General features: G+C 31.2%; 1 protein-coding gene across 1 annotated transcript; it reads right to left on the bottom strand.

The window, feature by feature from the left end:
- Positions 1-1460: 1460 nt before the first annotated feature.
- Positions 1461-10583, bottom strand: LOC134687491 (uncharacterized). Its single transcript, XM_063547848.1, has 7 exons — positions 10533-10583; positions 6039-6497; positions 5496-5577; positions 5052-5197; positions 4222-4362; positions 2552-2725; positions 1461-1981 (listed from the first exon to the last, which is right to left on the bottom strand). Exons 2-7 carry the CDS (start codon positions 6424-6426, stop codon positions 1527-1529), a joined length of 1386 nt encoding a protein of 461 aa, XP_063403918.1. The 5' UTR covers positions 6427-6497; positions 10533-10583; the 3' UTR covers positions 1461-1526.
- Positions 10584-20788: the final 10205 nt, after the last annotated feature.

The following is a 20788-nucleotide window of genomic DNA, read 5'->3' as shown; positions in this document are numbered from 1 at the left end:
ACTTTTTTGTTAAATTGAATGGTGAATAAACTTCTGCTTTATATCGATTACAATGATTTAAGAGTCTGATAATTATATCATGATTAAAAGCTTCATCCCCTATTGATTCACTTTCAAAATAAAAATATATGCAAGTTTGATTGAAACAGATCAGTGCACTAGAAGCTTTTATTTTGTCTCATTAACTCTCAAATCATCTTTGTTCTTATTCACAAATTTTTACAAAAAATGTATCCTTAGACATTTTTTCTCTTACATATTGCTATCATTTTCTTAATAATTTTGTTCAAAAAATTAGTTGATGTATGATATATAGAAAAGAGAAATATAGATTCCTACAATGCAACAAGTGTATTAAGATATTTCTCAACTGTCGAGAGTGGAGAAATATTGTAATACACGAGTTGTAGTGTAGGAATCTGTTTCTCTAATGATTTTTATCCATGTTTTCCAAAGATTTTCAGAAACTTGTGTTCTTTATATGCGACGTCATGGTCGCCTTTTTTCATGACGTCACAATAAGAAAATTCAGAAAAAAAACCAACATTTGGACGTCATAATCAAATTTCGACTAACATTTGCCGAGAATAGATTTTTCACTAGTGAGGAGAAATATTTTTCTCACACCTATCAGGAAATGTGAAAATTGCACAAAAATTAGAGAAACATCCTGTAACACCTGGCCATCAAAGATAAAGTGATACAATACATTGTATCCAATGAGTATTCAAATGTAAATAATAAATTTGTTCTGAAGGCATAAAGTGGTAAAAAAAATGGATATAAAGATTGTCATACATATAGCTAAGATATATTTCAATGTAACATATAATTAATAGGACTAAAGAGTAATGCTAAAAATTTCCTATACTCACAAAGCATAATGTTCAACACTTGACTCCTTTTGTATTCAAATACCGCTATTCTAATATGATAAAAACTAGTTATAACTCAAATCTATTACTGAAGTACTCTATCAATAGTCATACTTTTTTCTTTTTATGTTCCAATAAGCAAATACCTTTTACTATTGAGATTAGTAAATTTTTGGTTTATAAATAATTTTTGAAATGACTTATAAAAATACAAATTTCATTTTTTTTTTATCTTTGATGCAGGATTCTTTGAAAAATATGTTACAAGCCGTGTAAATCAAACAGGAATTCATGAAAAATTGGATGCATTTGACATCCTTAATCTCTATAGTGTATATAAAGTACTAAATAAATATAAAAATCAAGGCAAATTAAAACCATCAATCATAGAAAAACCCTTAACAAATAGCCTGTTGAAAATAACAACTGATTGTTTGATGTATATTTGTAATGGATGCAGTATATCCTCTTATCTCTATCTGTCTTTTCATTGGCTATACTTTTCAATAGTCTAACTTTTATGTTCAATTTATATTTTCATCAGTTAATTAACATTACTTAAATATGTGGCTTTACATCTATCATAGATACATAGATACATATATAGTTCTTTTTTTCACAAAATGATAGTTCTTTTCTCACACTTATTGACTAATGTATATTGTTACATTTATTTTTCATTGCAGTAAGTGATTCACTCTGAACAAGATGAGCAAGGGTCATTTTTCTATGGAAATACCACTGACCAACAGCATCTGCAACAGTAGTACCATTAATATTTAAATTTTCATAAAATGTAGATTTTAACAAAACCCAGTGAAATGGACAGGACGATACAAATAAACCGTCTCCTTTCGATAACATCACGTTTTTAAATATGGAATGGAAATTTTGTCGACTTTCATCTATAGTTTGAATTTCTGACGCTTTACAACCTTTTGATGAACACTGTACACCTAGTGCATGTGCTGAGAACCATGTGTCGTGAAGAGATTGTATAAAGAAGGCAGGAGTGTAGACATGTTTATAGTAGTAGTCAGGCTGTAGACACATCCACTGCTCTGAAATCTCCAACTCTGAGGTGCAATCTTTAATACTCACAGATTCTGAAACATAATAAGAAGTTTTTAAATAATTATCTGAGATTTTAACATTTAATATATATTATATAACACTGAAGTTCAACAGGTTTTGAAATAACCCTTTCATACGTTTCAGACAGCTGACAATGAGTCCTAGCTTACAGAGATTGAAATACCTTTATTATATTTCCCACTGAAAAACATTGCCTACACCAATTATCTTTCTTTGTTTAATGCCCATTTGGAAATACATTGTTTAAGATAATGTTAAAATAAAGCTTTGGTGTACACATTTGAAAAGTTAACCCAGAAAATATTGAGTCTGAAGTGAAGAAATTAATAATCATCTGTTATTTTTGTGGAATAGTACAAAAAATATTCAAAACAGATGATTTATTTTAACAGTTTAAATTTGACTCTATTAGGATTTATTTTTTCTTGTTTTTGATTCGATCTATATATATGAGAAATGTAAATCAAATTGTTAGTTTCAATGTTTCTGAAATGCAATAATATCATTTTGGTTTCTGGTTTATAATTGCTACACAAATCTTTAAATCTATTATAGAATAGAATCTTTTATATAATTCAAACCTTTAATGTTGTGAAAATAAAATGTCTTCTTCAATAAATTAGCCATGATGTGTTCTCCAGTATAACTAGGCTGGTCTGGAAACATACCACCATCAAGTAAAACGTGAAGGGATTCAACAAAGGACAGCTTGTCTCGTAAAAAGTCACCATTAATTAAAGCACCAATTCCACCAGCTATAAAATCAAAATAGCAACTGAATGAAATATTTATATTACTACAATAAATCAATAATTTTATAAAAACTTTTATATTCTTGAGTTCCAATGAAATCATTTACAGTGTACCTCAAATTAAGAACCCTTACAACATTGCCTTCCCCTTTGATGGAAACATAGGTGGCCTGTGGCAAGTTTATATTCTACCCCTTATGAAACATAGTCTTTTTCCTATGACAGTCAAAATTACCAGCTGTTTATTCTCACTTAGTATATGTTACAACTACTAATTAGATTTATTATATAAAACACAAATTACAAATAATATTATTGTTTCCCCCTTCATGTATCAAATGTATCTTATGTTCTACATCTTCACCATTTCCCTTTTAGTCCAGTCAATCTAGCATTAATTTGACACTTACCCGAAAGTAATTGCAACAGAAGATTTAAAGTTTCAATCTTTAGCACTATACCCCAAATATACAAAGAAAAAAGTCCAATATAATCTAACTTGAGGAAGACAAAAAAATCACCATTCATAATTCCTATGGAGATTTGCATTGAAAAGGGAGATAACTCTTGCAAAAAAGGCAGACATATCAATAAAAATTGATACAAAATTATAACTTTACCACTTCTATTCACCAGAATGTATTGATTCTTGATTTTTTTAGCAGTATTTAGAGTATAACAAACAACTCTTAACATATTTTCATATATTTTATTATGCTATAATCTAGATTTCATAATTCACAAGTTGGCCATTTATTGGATTTTTCAACATGTCAAGGTAAAGAATCTCAAATTTTATAAAAATAAATTAAGCATGTATTCTTCTCTTTGTGGTTTATTGTTTCTAAAGATAAGTAAGTTGCTGAAAAAAATATTATAAACAGATATAAACAGTACCAAATTTTCACATTATTTTTTCAAAATGGTTACAAAGCTTCAAATTTGCAATTTCTTTAATGAAAAAAAATAAATTATCCAAAACACTTAGGTTTTGTACATTTTATGAGCAGAAGATTACATAATTTAGTCAAATACAAACTTATAACCCAATCAAAGTATCATACTTTACATAAATTTCAAGAAAAACAAACAAAAACTGACCAAAAGAGACTCATTTTTGCAAGAGTTATATCCCCTTCCAATGTAAATTTCCATAGGAAATTAAAAATGCTGATTTTGAATTTTCCTCAAGTCAGATTTTATGGGACTTTTTTCTGTGTATATAAAGGACACAATGCTATAGATAAGAACTAAAACATTTTCTGTTGCAATTAGTTTGAAGTTAAATGTTAGTTTGACTTGACTATTTTAAAATCTGCCATCTATCCTTCTTCCTGTTTTCTAAGGTAATGTATTTCCTATCTTAATAAAACTAAACGAGGACTTTACTTTGAAAAATACCTGTAATGTTGGTTTTTTTTAAACAAATAACCTGTTAGACTCAAAGGGCCTTAACAACACCCTTTTCACTTTTTAAAAAAACTATATTCTAGTTTTACCTGATGTTCCTGCTAGTATAACATTATCAGCTGATGAGAGATCTGTATGTTTAATGAGATGGTCTATCAAAGCAACAAACACAGGAAATCCTCTAAGATAGATCTGCTTAGATTTATACTCTACTGTTTTACTTCTGTTTCCTGTAAGACAAGACAAATAAAATTAGAATCATTGTCAGCAGGTACTAAGCTTTCTTCTTTTTACACAATTGAAACACATTTTTAGTTTCTTAGTATGATTGGAATACTTGGTAACATGGTAAACCGAATAAACATTCCACTGAGATTTATTTTAAGCCTTACCCAATATTGATATACATTGTAATGTGATGCTACTGCAACTGGTCTTTCTGAGGCAATTACATGAGTCCTGCACTAAAGCACTAATACAAATCTGTATGTGATCATTATTTTCAAAATTTGCACATCCAAATATGCAACAAGATTGTAAATATTGTATCAACTGAGCCCAAATATCTTCATTTTTCAAAAAGCAAAAGTTTAAAAATATATTTATAAATGTCATTTCCTTATTGTACTTTGTCATGGAGACTAAGTAAAATCATATAGCATAAAGTTAGGATGTCATTGCCACAAATGCTCACTTAAATTCTTAGTGAGAATCCTGCACTTCTATATGTTAAGTTTTTATGTTGCCATGATTTTATCAACTGATATAGATGATTTAGGAACCCTCAACTAGGCCTAGATTAATGATCAGCTAAAATTGTAATGTAATTGATTTTCAAATTTCCAATAAAATATTCCAGATCTTATAAACTGTAGCCTCTTAAATTTAACATGCAGTACTATTTGAGATAAACAATTACCTAAATAGGACGATCCATCACAATATAAAAACTTGACCATATTCCATTTATGGAAATCTGGGTTGTCTGTTTCACTAGCAGACAGTATGCCACCAAATGCGGAAAGAGCTGGGGCATCCATACTGGAACCTAATTCAGTAAAACTTCTAAAATAAAACATTATATGCAGGTAAATAAACATAAGAATAAGTTGCTATTTGAGATGTCAGAGAATCCCCACCCCACATTCATTTTATACATTTCTCCCTTTTTGGACAATTGCTATACAAACCTTAAAACAATATTTGTGAATGAAAATAAGGCAAATATTTCTATAGATAAAAAATTCTTGAATCAAATATTGCTTAAAGTAGCCATCATGAAAAGATGGAATCATATTTGTCCTAATTATAGGTACTATATATAAATTTATTTTACAAAATTCTTTACTATACATTAGTATACCTGCTGTAGCATTCTTCTTTTGATGTACACCAAGCTCCTCCAGGGAGATATATAATCCATTTGTTGATGTTAGGACTCTTACCTAAAAATTATATACAAGCATAATAATTGAACACTTGACTTCACTCTAAGCTAATATAACATTCAAATAGATTCAAAACATACATGTTATAGTCTTCTAGCAGTGGTACTGGTTTTGATATTGGAAAACAAAAGATGCACTGTGGTAGTTGTACTTAAATTGATATTTACAATTACATTGAAACTCTTAAAATATCTAATTAATCCAAACAAATATAAAAGACTCTACAGATACAAAGTGAGGACAGACACAAATCCATTAGAACTCAATATAATTGAACCCCCTTAAATTGCCTTATACTGGAGGTACATGTACAATATATTGAATTATAATAAATTAAATAGACAAAAATGCACATAGATGACAATGAATGAATGTACCATATACAGCAGTCTGTAATATGTAACCATGTACATGCAGTAAGTCCACAAACATTTTATATACCGGCACAACATATTTACCATATCTAATGTAATATCCTGGTGGAGACCCATCTAAGCAGTAGGCCCCTCGTGATGCTGCAAACTCAACAGGAAGTAATACAAGTTCACCATCTGTGTCGCTAGCCATGTGGTACTGTACAAATACTACACGCATGTTTGATATCATTCTTATTACAGCAATCAACAAAACAAAAATCAAGAAGCCGATCAGCTGGACGTATATTCTCTGACATCCACATGACATAGATCTCATTTGAGGTCTTCGGAAATTGCCGAGAGGAACAAATGTCATAGCCATTTTTACATCCTCTCCTTTTGTCCCATGACCCATTATTTGGGAAATGTCTTTTTTTACTTCCCTTGCTCCTTCTGTTGATATTTCTTGTGGGTTTGTTTCTTTATTCATTAATTGAACTTAATATTGTAGTCCTTCTCCTATCTCTTTATGTTTGTTTTCAAACCATTTCTTTTGTTGCTCTATATTCTAAAATAAAAATGTATATGATTATAGTGGTGTCACATTAAAAATTCTGACATTCTATTTTACATTCAAACATGAGATACTGTATAGCGGGTTATTTTCCCGGGGTGTAAACTTTCGCTTATTTTCACAGATAGAACAAAATTGTGAAAACAAATTTCGCCAATTTAAAAATGTACATGCAAAGGTATTGATTAAAGTTTTGAATACTCCAAATTAATAACCGATAAAATATATTTCATTGTATTTCCTAAACTTTATTTGATGAAAATTGCGAAATTTTACACCCACGAAAAAATAACACGCTGTAGGCTATCCAAATCTTACTATTTTTAGTTCTCCATATATATGCAAACTTTTTTTACTAATTATGTACTGTAGGTTAATATTCACTTGATTTACTCTCTTAACAGCTGTCATTTATATATAAAGTTAAGAATATTATACACATATACCACACATGTAAATCAAATACATTTTTGTAAGAAATGTGGTATAGCCATGTTAAATCTATCAGTAAAAACTAAAATGAGGAAAATGACAAACATCTCCTCCTCCACAGCTTCATTTGTATGTGTTAGACTTCAGGTGTCAAATATCTCTAAAGAAATATCACTCTCCCTGGAAACTTGAATTGAATTGAATTTAAATGAAATAATTCCAAGTGAATATAGTGAAACTTGCAGCAATTTAATTCTGCTTCAATGTATAACAAAGGCAAGAACTATTTTCCACAGGAATAAGGAGTCTAGGACGAACAGTGTAGTTTAGCTTTACCTTTAAGTATCCTAGTAAAAGATGAATTCATGAATTTGTACATCATTTACATTGCCTCTCCAACACTTTTTATTTTAAGGATCTTGGTTGAGAAAACGAAGGAGTTGATGCCACAAAATAATTGCACCATTTTCATCGTCAAAATGCCCCATACAATATACATGTACCTTATTTTCTTTTAGGATTTTATAGAACCCAGCAAAAAAATCTAACTTAAAACACAACAAGAGGCTCTCAAGAGCCTGAATCGCTCACCTGAATTTTTTTGGTTTAATCTCTCATCAATGATTATTTTGGCTTTTCAATTTATTTAAATGTTCTTTGAATCTTCCTATTTTCTTCAAAAGCAAAAAAAAAATCATTTTCTCCTATGTTCTATTTTAGCCATAGGAGCTATGTTTCTTGACATACATGTACAAGGAAATGAAATATAAAATTTATACTAGATACTCTGAAACTCTAAAACTCATTTAGCCTAAGTTTGGCTGAAATAGATACAGCAGTTTCAAAGGAGAAGATTTTTTAAAGTAAGTCAACATGATGAACAAATTGTGAAAAATTGTCATTAAAGGACAATAACCCCTTAAGGGGTCAATAGAAAATTTTGGTCATATTAACTTATTTGTAGATCTTACTTAGCTGATCATTTTTGCTGTTTACAGTTTATCTTTATCTATAATAATATTCAAGATAATGACCAAAAACTGCAAAATTTCCTTAAAATTACCAATTAAGTGGCAGCAACCCAACAATGGTTTGTTTGATTCATCTGAAAATTTCAGGGTTGATAGATCTTCACCTAATGAACATTTTTACCCCATGTCAGATTTGCTCTAAATGCTTTCGTTTTTGAGATATAAGCCAAAAACTGCATTTGACCCCTATGTTCTATTTTAAGTAACGGCTGCCATGTTTTTTGACGGATCAAAAATCAAAGCATACACTTTGTGCAGGATACTCTAAGGAACAATCATGCTAAGTTTCATTCAAATCCATTCAGTTGTTTCAGAGGAGAAGATGTTTGAAAAATTGTTAACGACAACAGACGACGAAGACGACAACGGACGCCAAGTGATGAGAAAAGCTCACATGGCCTTTTAGGCCAGGTGAGCTAAAAAGGTATTCATATACATTAGGAGTCACCTACAAATGTACATGTACAATGTACATATATATACCGGTACTGACTACAAAGAAGTAAGTACATGTAAGTAATTAATTTTATTGAAATAAAGACCAAACATTGGTCTATCTTAAATTTTAGCATAAACATATGATTATGTTCATGTAGCATACAAAATTAATTACCAAAAGAACAATACAATGTTAGCACTGATACCATGGCAGAGGTTATCAAGAGTTATCTCCCATTTCAAATATTTCAAATCAAGTGATCTCCCTTATTACATATCCATGAAAATGTAATTATAAACTAATAGACACAACTAAGATCATAATAGAGAATAATTAATAGTAGGTGTATTTTATGAAGAGCATTTCATGGATTTTCTGTACATCAAACATACATAAATAATTTTTTGTATTTTGTCATCAAAGTCATTACTGCTTATCTATATTATAAACACAAAACTGAATGATATGTCAAACAAACTTGGGCTCAAAATAAACATTGAGAAAACGAAAGTCATGTCAATCAACCACCAATCAAATAAAATTTCAATAAAGATTGGATCCATAAACATTCAAGGAAATAGAAGACTATACAAACCTAGGCAGTGTAATACGCAGTGATAATGGGACCACCAAAGAACATCCTTCTGTCAACTCAGACCAATCTGGAAATCATCATCCCTTGACAGAAACACAAAGTTTAAAATCTACAATAGCAATCTCAAATCTGTACTGCTTTATGGCTCAGAATGTTAGAAAATTATACAAAAGAGGGACGAAAGATACCAAAGGGACAGTCAAACTCATAAATCTAAAACAAACTGACAATGCCATGGACTGACTGACTTCAACAAACTGGCTGCATTCCACAATACCTGCTTGAGAAGAATATACAAAATCTTTTGGACCAACTAACCAATCAGGAACTATTCAAACTGACAGCACAAAGAGACATAAGAGATGAAATAAAAACAAGAAGGAGGAAATAGATAGGTTATGTCTTAAGGAAGGACCCAGCAAACATTGCTAAAGTGTCAGTGTGTCACTGAGGTGGACTGCAACTGGTAAGAGGAAAAGGGGAACCCCTAAAGAAACATGGAGAAGAACAGTAGAAAGCGAGATCAAGGAGGTTGTGATGTCATGATGAGAAATAGAGAAGAAAGCACAAGACAAAGTGTTATGGGGATCTAGTGTGGGCCTTATGTGTATCGAAGCATGTAGAGGATTAAGTTAAGTAATTTAGCTAAGTTTTTATATTATAAATTAACAGTTCTCATGCATCAGATAAAACAAAGAAGAAGGGTGTTACAGAGATATGTCCATTACAATTTAACAATGGCCATTTGCCTGACTTGGCACAGGACATATTTTTAAGAAAACATGATAGTATCCTTGTGTTTTGTATTTTCGACCTACTAACATATTTTTTCCGAAATTCCCTGTTATATGTTTGAACATAGACATACCTAATATTTTGAGAGTTGCTAGTAATCTTGTGCATAAAATAATTGTATCATACATATATTTCGATCTTTAATTTATTTTTTTATTTGAGTTCATTAGATCGATGGCACCTTTGTTGACAAAAACAAGCGTCTTGTGTTTTCGACTTATAAAAAAAAACGGGTCAAAAGTTGGAAACGACATGTCGTACATATATCTGGAATTGGTTTTAAAATTAAATTTGATACCAAAGTTTATATCAAAGTGTTAGAGGCGATCAAACTTATGACTTAAAGAATTAAATGGTTAAATATACAACTATACACAATGTACATGTAAGATATAAAATATTATTTTTATGTCTTTTTTAGACAAGTTGTACGCATTTCAGAATGAGCCACTTTGTAAGACTTGTATGGTCTTGTATACATTCATGTTTTTGTTAAATACTTTGGTTAATCCATTGTGAAGTGAGGTTGGAGAGTATTGTCTATAATTTCCACTGACACTCTGTCAAGACAGTCGAAAACACAATAATTCGTGACAAATTATACGAGACGATACTTACGCTTTTGAAATATTTCAGCTTCTAATTTCTAGAAATACTAGCGACAGTACAGATACATAAAATAACCTTTTACAGGTGTTTTTTTAATTATATTTACCAATGATTCAATTACCTAATCTATAAATAATGAAATGAAATTTCATCTCTTTCTTACATATTAAGGGAGACAACCATAAATAAGAAAATATAATATTAAACAAAAACGGAAACAAACCTTGATTACGGGTGCAACCAAATAACCTGAGAAATGTAAAAAAAAAAAGCCCCCCATGGCTTTTATTTAAAGTGAACACTTACAGAACGTCTGTTACAAATGTGCCTTACTAGTCTCTTTGGTCATGTTTAACCCAGCCGCAATTTTTCAATTATTTAATAAATCGAATTTTTCAATACTAAAACAAACTTTTCTCTTACTAAAAAATCTTGTTCTTATAATAATAAAAGATCATAAAACTCACCAACTATATAAAAAAAAATAAAACCATTATTACTGAACTTTGAGGAAAATTCAAAACGGAGAGTACCTAATCAAATGGCAAAATAAAAAGATAAAACACATCAAACGAATGGATAACAACTGTCATATTCCGGTGACTTGGCACAGGCATTTGCTGTGAATACCACTGTCACTCTAATATAATTGTAATCAATTTAACTATTGTCAGTTTATTGTCTTAATTTTGTATGCCATAACTGTGTTTGTGCGAATAAAATATTGTCTATTGTCTATTGTCTATTTACTTGTGTAGAAAATGGTGGATTGAACCTGGTTTTATATCTAGCTTAACCGTTCACTTGTATGACAGTCACATCAAATTCCATTATAATGACAACGATGAATGAACAAAACAAACAGACATAACTCCTCATCTTGAAATAATTCCAATGAGAAGGTGATCCATAATTGGAATTTAATACGTATAGAAAGAGAAGGTAAAAATGTCAAAAGTAGGGATATAGCAGTCAACATTGTGTTATCACTAAAAGAACAAACAAATATGTTACAAAGAAGCACACAATGCCATAGAGACCAAGCATATTAGCAAAAAAGTTAAAGACAAGAATACACACATTTACTATAGTACAATGGCAAACGGATAACGGGATGTATAAGTACAGAGCCACGTCATATATTTATCAAAGAAACATAACTTGAAGGTATATATAGACAAAGCACATAGCAAAAATGAACGGCAAGCATATACAAGTTTTTAAAATAGCACAATAACGGGATGTATTAGTACAGAGCCACGCTAAATGTATTGAGGTAACACTAAAAGGTCATGATATAGTGACATAGATTATTATGCTTTTTAAATTGATAGATGAGTTTGGAGACAATTTTAAACCTTGAATTCACAAAATAGTGGGCAAGGTTGAACAATACTTTTTTCCGTATTCTTTTTGAAGAGACAAGGAAAAAAAAGGATCCCTTGATATTTTCAATTCTTTTATTCGGTTTCTATCAGATAATATCCAGACGATATACATTCATGAGTGAACAAATGTTTGATATATATGGTTTATTTTTTTAGGTAGTCAACAATATCTTTTCGAGTAAGCAGAAAGATTAACAAGGTTACCACTAAAGAACTTACACACATACCTCCACCACCACCTCGAGTATCACAAGCCAAATGAGTCGAGTGTCATTGATGAGCCCTTTGTAGAAAAAATGATAGGTCTGGAGTACAAAAATTATTTACCTGGTATCTTTGTTGGATTTTTTTCACGTCTAAGATTTTTATTTATAACAGTTAAGAAAGTCGTTTGAAGGATTCTTTGATAATCAAAGTCCTATACGGTTATTCGCCAAATTTTTCGATATTAGATACGACTCTACTTATGATTGGAACAGATAAAAAGGGAGTTGAAACATTGTCATAGCACAAACAAACAAACAAAAAAACAAAAAGTAAATAAATAAAAATAAATAAAAATAAATAAATAAAAGGTTTGTTTGAGTTTTTCGAAAAAACTAATGATTTTCTTATCCCAGGTATATCCTTAGCCGAATTTGGAAAAACTTTTTTGAAAATTTGAATTCTCAATGCGCTTCAACTTTGTACTTTGGCTTCATAACTATTTTGATATGAGCGTAACTGATGGGTGTTATGTAGACGAAACGCGGTCTGGCGTATTAGATTATAATCCTGGTACCTTTGATAACTTTTTACACCACTGGGTCGATGCCACTGCTGGTGAACGTTTCGTCCCCGAGGGTATCACAAGCCCAGTAGTCAGCACTTCAGAGTTCACATGAATATCAATTATGTGGCAATTTTTTTAATTTCCTGTTTACAAAACTTTGAATTTTTCGAAAAACTAAGGATTTTCTTATCCCAGGCATAGATTACCTTAGCCGTATTTGGCAAAACCTTTATGGAATTTTGGATCTTCAATGCTCTTCAATGAGCGTCACTGATGCGCGTTATAAAGACGAAACGCGGATTTGGCGTACTAAATTATAATCCTGGTACCTTTGATAACTATTGTTCCGAAAACCAAAAATCCTTACTCGTTCTGCTATTAAAAGCATGAATGGTTCATGATTTCGGAATAAATAACACACTTGGAAATCCTGCATATACACTAATTACGCTTTCGACGCAGGAGATCCTTGAAAACCACAGATCGGTTCCAATCTCCTTTGGTGTTAATCCAAAGGATGAAGACCAGGATCTTCAATCCTTTTATTGTATTCCTAAGCTTCACAAGAATCCTTATTATGAAAGGTATATTGCGGGTTCTTCCAAGTGTTTCACTAAACCCCTTTCTAAAGTTCTTACTGTCATACTCACTGCAGTTAAAGAAGGACTTCAGAAATATTCCGAAACGGCATATTCAAGAAGTGGTGTTAATCAGATGAGGATACTGAAAAATTCAAAAGAGTTATTGGTGAATTTACATTCTCATTCATCAAAACATTGTACCAACATTAAAACCTTTGATTTTTTTAACTCTTTATACCTATCACATACTAAACTTAAAGCTCGACTGAAAGAACTCGTAAGCTTATGTTTCTCCAACAAAAAGGGCACTAGACGTTTTAAATATCTAGTTTTGGCCGGAATTCAGCTTACTTTATGAAAAATCATACAGAGTCAAGCAAAAAATACAACGAAGAGGATATCACTGCAAAAAGGTGGACTTTTTAATTGACAACATATAGGTTTGGTCTTCTAACAGACTATTGGAATTCCAGTGGGTACCAATTGTGCTCCTCTACTTAGGGATTTGTAGTCCTATGAAGCAGAATTTATCCAAGGGCTTGTTCAGTATGGAGAAAAGAAATTAGCCCAGTCTTTTAATTTCACCTTTCGGTATATTGATGATGTACTGTCTCTTAATAATAATAGATTCAGTGATCACGTACATTTAATATATCCAAGTGAACTTGCAATTAAAGATAATATCGCGAAATGACTACTGATGGTTGGTTAAATACCATTTATGACAAACGTGATGAATTTAATTTTCCTATAGTCAACTTTCCATTTCTGTGTAGCAACATCCCAGCGGCACCAGCATATGGAGTATATGTGTCTCAATTGGTACGTTACTTTATAGACAGCTCAAAGTACGTTGATTTTGTTGAACGAGGAATACTGCTTTCTCAAAAGTTGCTAAGACGGGACTTTGAATCAATCAAACTAAGGTCATCACTCAATAAATTTTACGAACGCCATCGTGAGCTGATTGGGCATTATGACAAAAGTGTGTCAGAAATCATATCTGATATTCTTCCTCAGTCATAATAACCTTCAATCATTAACTGAACAAAGACATAACACGTTGGGTGCCATATACGGTGCAGGAAATGCTTACCGGGCCTTCCGGAGTTTTTGATTTCACTCCCTGTTTTTAGTGAAGTTCGTTTTGTTTCTTATTTATTATTTGTAACTGTTGATGTAAATGTCTTTTGGTTTTATGAGTCTTTTGGTTTTATGAGTCTTTGGTTTTGATTGTTTTTGTCTTAGTAATCCAAGCTTTTACTTTGCAATTGTCACTGTACATTGTCTGTAGTATTGTCCACATGACAAGGAATTGAGCAACTATTATAGAAATGGGGTATTGATAATCAAATCTTAATGTCGGTTGCAGCAATATTCATACGATGCGTGTCCCAATCGCCCTGGACAAATCCAATGAATTCATTCATGTATTTGGAATGAAGTAAGAGTTCCCATTGAAATAATAATTAAAAGTTATACTATAACAATGGTTTACAAAACAATATATTTATGTCTTGGACCTTAACGTTAGAAATAATTAAGATTGCGGACTTTTCAAATTGACTACTGACCCCACTACTGTATTTCATATGATTTTTCTGTATTCCCCCGAGTCTAGATCCAAAATAATCAGAATCACAAAAATACTGAACTCCGAGGGAAATTCAAAAAGGAAAGTTCCTTATCAAATGGAAATATCAAAAGCTCAGGTATGACAGTCGCATCAAAATCCATTATATTGACAACGATTTGTGATCAAAACAAATAAGCATTATAGGTAAAAATGTTTCAATAGGGGTACAGCAGTCATCATTGTGTTATAATCCTAATCACCATAAAAAAAAACACAATTGTATAACAAAGAAGCACAAAAAGGCTTTTAGACAAAGCACATTAGCAAAAATTAAAAGACAAAAATACAAAAATATACCATAGCACAATAATTACTATGACGCCTTTTTTGCTTTTTTTAAAGCATCGGAATAAACAATTTCACACGGCAGGGCAATCTTGGACTATAACTTCAAGTCATACATTTCATCACCTCTTCAGAGCATATAAGGCATACTCTGTATTGTAAGTTAATAAATGGCAAATAAAATGTAATAGTTTTTATAAGCATACGTTGAAGTCATGTTGTAGAAAGCGGAACATCCATTTAGTGGGCCGCTTTGAATTTATATATTTTTTTAGAGAAAGTAATTGATAAGTATTATACACGACGCGTGATAGCTCGGTAGCATCTGAATGTGTTCTTATGACAAACTTAATTTATTGCAATAATTACAAACCATAAGGCTTACACCAAATATAATGGCTAAACTTCAAGGCATTACATTTTATCAAAATAAAAAAAATGCTAGCACAATATATGAAATTATAATAATAATTTTTAAATGAGTTATACATTTGACGACTGGTTTAAATATTTTGAGAATTTAACTGAAAATTAATGAACTCAGTGTGAAATCTTTCATAGACTCAGTTATTTGTGGTCACTACAGTGGGCAGATTAAATTGTCACAATATGCAATTTACTTTTCAAAGGTCTTGCAGATGTTTTTTCTTTTTGTGGTAATACAACAAAAATTGCACAAAACGTTGACAAGTAAATGTCAAACAGACCATAAAACATTGAACTTACAACTTCCCACAAACCAATGCCCCAAGCTGTGCACAATTTCTTAGTGACAATATTAAGGTTTCGTTTTATAAATTATATCAATTAGTGCTTTACTGCAAGATTTATTACATTAACATGACAAAAGACATGTCACATGGAGGTGTAAAATTGCATTCAATACAAAAGATATTTATCTAATCTTGAAATTTTGGTGAAGAATTTAAATGTTGTCGCGTGTCTACATTGATGCATGGGTTATCAACACAATAGAAAATCCATTGTAAGTTACAGATACAACTAGAAGTTACAAAAAAAACCAAAAAGACTCTTGTCAAAAAATTCTTTCCACAGTTCAATCAAAGCCATATACAATTGGATTGCAATGACAATCTATCTATTTTTTAAATGTTATTCGTTAGTATGGTAAACTACGACATAAATGAAGCATAATTAACTTGGTGATAATATATAGGTCCCAGACGGATAATTAAAGATGTCTGACAGAAAACTGTAATCTTACATCTTTCCGGTTAAACTTTATGCACTGTGTTGACAAGATGCACACTGAGTTGAATCACCGTTGTCGTATCACTATATATATACATGTATATTTTAGGTTTGAAATAACGGCAAATAGTAAGATTTAAAGTTGTAATAATTACCAAAAAGATAATCTTTCAGCTTAAGATTTGTCTGATTATTAATATAATTCAATCATAGAACTCGAACGAAAAAGATATGATTTGAAAACGGCAAAAAGTAAGATTTAAAGTTGTAATTATCACCAAAAAGATAATCTTTCAACTTAAGATTTGTCTGATTTAATTAAATCTCAAGATTCATTTTGTCCTCTTTTGTAACATGTTTGAAGAGATGACCAATGGTAGTTCAGATACACTCTCACAGGACAATGACACACCATTCTATTGTACGATTACTTTTTAGGCTTGCAGTGGCTGGGGAAGTGACCGTCATATGTATTGTCCGCAAACTTTTAGCGTGAAGAAAGTTTCATATTCAACTGGATACTCCAACATAATTAAAACGTTTCTTTAAAACATAATTTTCTGCAGTTTTCACAAGCATGCATGATTAATCTGCTTGGATGAATTTTAACATTTTACAATTTTTGAACTTGTAGTAATTTTTTTGAATTATTGGCTTACTTCGATCTTCAGTATAAAAGGACATGTAAAGGGTTCCTCGGAATTCTGTGTCTCGCCAGCGATTGCTGCGGTCAGTGTTAAAGTGTAATTTGTTTTTTGAAAAGACAATTTAAAATCGTTTGTAAAAGTAGAAAAATTATGTTTGCAAAATCATATATAGTTTAGGTGAGCTATTGTCACCTGTCTCCGGTCTCACTTTGCGTCCTTCGGTCCGCCCGTCTATCTGTCAACTCCTCACATTTCCATCGTCTTAACAAAGATTTGCCGGGGCTGGTGTTTAAATGGAGTGTTACTGTACATGTGTTACATTAATTCTTAAGTTGACTGGTTTCATTTAAAATTACAATTGGCTAAGACACATTGACGATGTTTCTTGTTGATTATCTACATAAATGGTGTTTGTACATTTTTTGTCAGTGGTAGAGTAAGACGTTTTAGTTTGAAGCTTAAATTTCTCTCTTATTTTACCACAATATTTTTTTCTCGCGATGATTTGCATAGTGGGATGTCTACACTGTACCCATTCGAGAAGAGTATTTCTATAATTTTGCATCAAAACAAGTTTTAGGCTCTTGCCACTTGGCATATATTTATGTTTGCACCCTTCTAATCTAAAATCCTGGATCCGTCCCTGTTTTTCATTTAGTAAAAAGTCAAAACCGAGCGATACTCTCTGGAAATTGAGATGCGTACAAAACTAGCCTACAATTTTCAGAGATTTAATTTTAGATTTTGGTGTTTGCAAATTCCACATTTTAACAACAATTTAAATTTAATTTTCACTTTGAATAGCAGATTAAAAATAACCCAGTAACAAAGGTTATAAAATGAATTGAAAATTAACCATTTTGTTTTACAGTTGATACAGTCGGACATTATATCTGAATGAAACTTTGTGAGTATTAATTTTGAATCCTATGGGAATAATCGCCAATTTCTAAACCTAAATATAATTATATATGTCAATGTCAGAACAATAACAAAATTATTTGAGAGATTCATTGAACGAACATCTATTTTTGTTATTAAAAGGAAAAAAGTTGCTTAGAATATGATGCGTTATGTTTCTATAGACACCAAGTAAATTTCATATGTGATGACCATCATTTCATTGGAATTTAAACTATACAGTTGAACATGAAGAAGAATTTCATATTATAAGAGCAATATCAGACATTTTTATTAGATGGTCTAGTGTTGATATAATTGGAATATGTTTGTTATATTTGACATGGTTCTTTTGTTAATTTGATTATCCTTAACCCGTAGTACCAGACTTGTAAGTCGCTAAAAAAGATAAAGGTCAGGCTATCGTTTCACAAAAAATCGTACGATCTACGTTTACGATTAAATAAGGTCAAATCAGCCTTCCTTAAAAAAAGACCAGAAGTGTCTTGAAAAGATTACAGAGACTCGTATCAAATCCAAACACATTTATTTGAGTACCATTTAACAATAAATATTTGCCATTCGTTTGCTTGATTGCTTTACGTTTAATGAACAATAAATCAAGCAAGTTAAAGGTCGTCACGTATGCATGAAAAAAATATAAATGAGATCGCGGGACTCATTGTTACAATCTTGATCTTTGTATTTGATCAATGCATTTGTTATATTGTTTCCTTGGTCGATAGGATAATTATAACTATGGACACTAAATAAAAATCAGCCAAAATATTCATGAGATCGGAATGATTATGGTTAAGTGTTAAAGACTCATTTATCATTTTCAATTAATGATGGTTTTAACACATTGCTGTTTGGACAACTAAAATGCATTTTCAGTGTTGAGCATACTGTTGTACAAACTTTATATGGATAATGTTTTTCTCTTCTCTTTTTAAAAAAATTAGAACATTCAAAGCAAGCAATTAAAATGCATGAATCCAAGGACACATGATATTATATTGTGCAGAAGAAAAAAATATATATGTAATCGTATAATGCCTTTTTAGTTCCGATCTTTTTGAAATGATATAATATGTTTTATACAGAGATATGTAATTTTGATGATGCCAAAGTTGAAATTAATAGTAATACTTTAACATGTGAGTTTTGCAAATATTCAAAGTCGATGGACCATGACTGAAGGTACATGATTAAACAATCTCCATTGAAACGAGATGTGCCAATGCTAATAAAACTGCATACCAAAAACCATTGACTTATTATTACTTTTTCCCTTTAAACTAACATATACACAAACATAAACTTGTAAACAATGTAAAAGTTTCAAATTAATTGAAACCATGATGAGGGGTGAAGGCTATATATAATCTCCACGGAAAAGATACTTGCAAATGCCAATAAATTTGCATACCATATATAATCGACTTAATATTAGCAGTTCATCTTAAACTGATATAATCCCACACTAGTACATGTAAACTAAACAAAAGTTCCAAAGTCAATAGACCATGACTGAAGGAGTGGTGCCAAATATTCAGGATGAAATGTGATAGTGCTTATACAACTGAATACCAATTAATATTGGCCTACTACTAATAGTTCCTCTAGGACTGACCTAACCACAAATTACTTCATGAAAACTAAACAAAATTTTCAAAGGCAATAGATCATGACTATTGGCGAAGCCAAATAATCTCCAAGGAAATGAGATATGCCAATGCTTATACAACTCCATACCAAATATAGTTGACCTACAACCAATGGTTCCCCATAAACTGACATAATCACAAATTAATACATGCAAACTAAACACACGTTTAAAAGTCATAAGACCATGACTGATCAAGGGGGCAGAGTCAAATAATCAGATGACCAAATGATTGTACAACTGCATACCAAATATCATTGACCAACCATTAGTGGTTCCCCATAAACTGATTTAATCACAAACTAATACCTGTAAACTAAACAAAAAATTTCAAAGTCAATAGAGCATGATTGAGGAGGCAGGGTCAAATAATCTCCAAGGAAATAAGATGGGACAATGCTTATATAACTGCATATAAAATATCATTGACCTAGCATTTGTGGTCCACAATAAACAAGACACAATCACAAACTAATACAAACAAATATATTTTTGACTACGTATAATTAACAGATTTGTGATAATTTACAGTTACTGTAATTATAGTAATATTAATATAAGTCATGCCTTGCCGTACTTTTAAGATCACTGATGATTGTAGTCTAGGGGAATGACACAGTCAACTGCAATGGTACAGGTAGTTATTTAAACACGTGTAACCGATAGCACACTTCGCATCTGTATCTGAAATGGCATTCATTGGGTATGGTATTCCAGAAACACTGTTACTGAAATTCCTTCAAAAGACTTAGAAATCTAAAACCCAAAACTGTTTAGCATAACAGTCATGTGGGAATTTAGTGCAAGAGCATAAACACTGTATATTTGTAAATAGGACCTTCATGAACGGAAGTATAACAGGTGCGAGCGATCACATGGCTGTCGGTGATAAAACAGTTTCTTCAGAGGCGAATGATTGCATGTTGAATGGTAGAACCATCATGGATTGGCAATTCACCAAAAGGGCATTATGAGACACTATCTTCGGTATTTCGGGAAAATAAGCAAACCATTTCACAAAACAACATGAACGTCAGTAGAATTAATGATGAATAGGTATAGAAACTCCCAAAAGATAGACAGTTTTGGCTTAAACAGTGGCATCTAGTGGTTGTTTCCCTATTCTTCTTTCTTTATTCGGAGTAGTTCAAAACTGTTGTCACGCTATTCATATAAAGCATATTGAATTTAATGCGACTGTCATACAAGTGAGAGGTTTAGCTAGCTATGAAACTAGACTCAATCCACCATTTTCTACACAAGGAAATTGCATGTACCAAGTCAGGA

The sequence above is a fragment of the Mytilus trossulus genome, chromosome 10 (assembly GCF_036588685.1).
Source record: "Mytilus trossulus isolate FHL-02 chromosome 10, PNRI_Mtr1.1.1.hap1, whole genome shotgun sequence".
Lineage (NCBI taxonomy): Eukaryota > Metazoa > Mollusca > Bivalvia > Mytilida > Mytilidae > Mytilus > Mytilus trossulus.
This window is presented reverse-complemented; position numbering and strand designations above follow the sequence as displayed.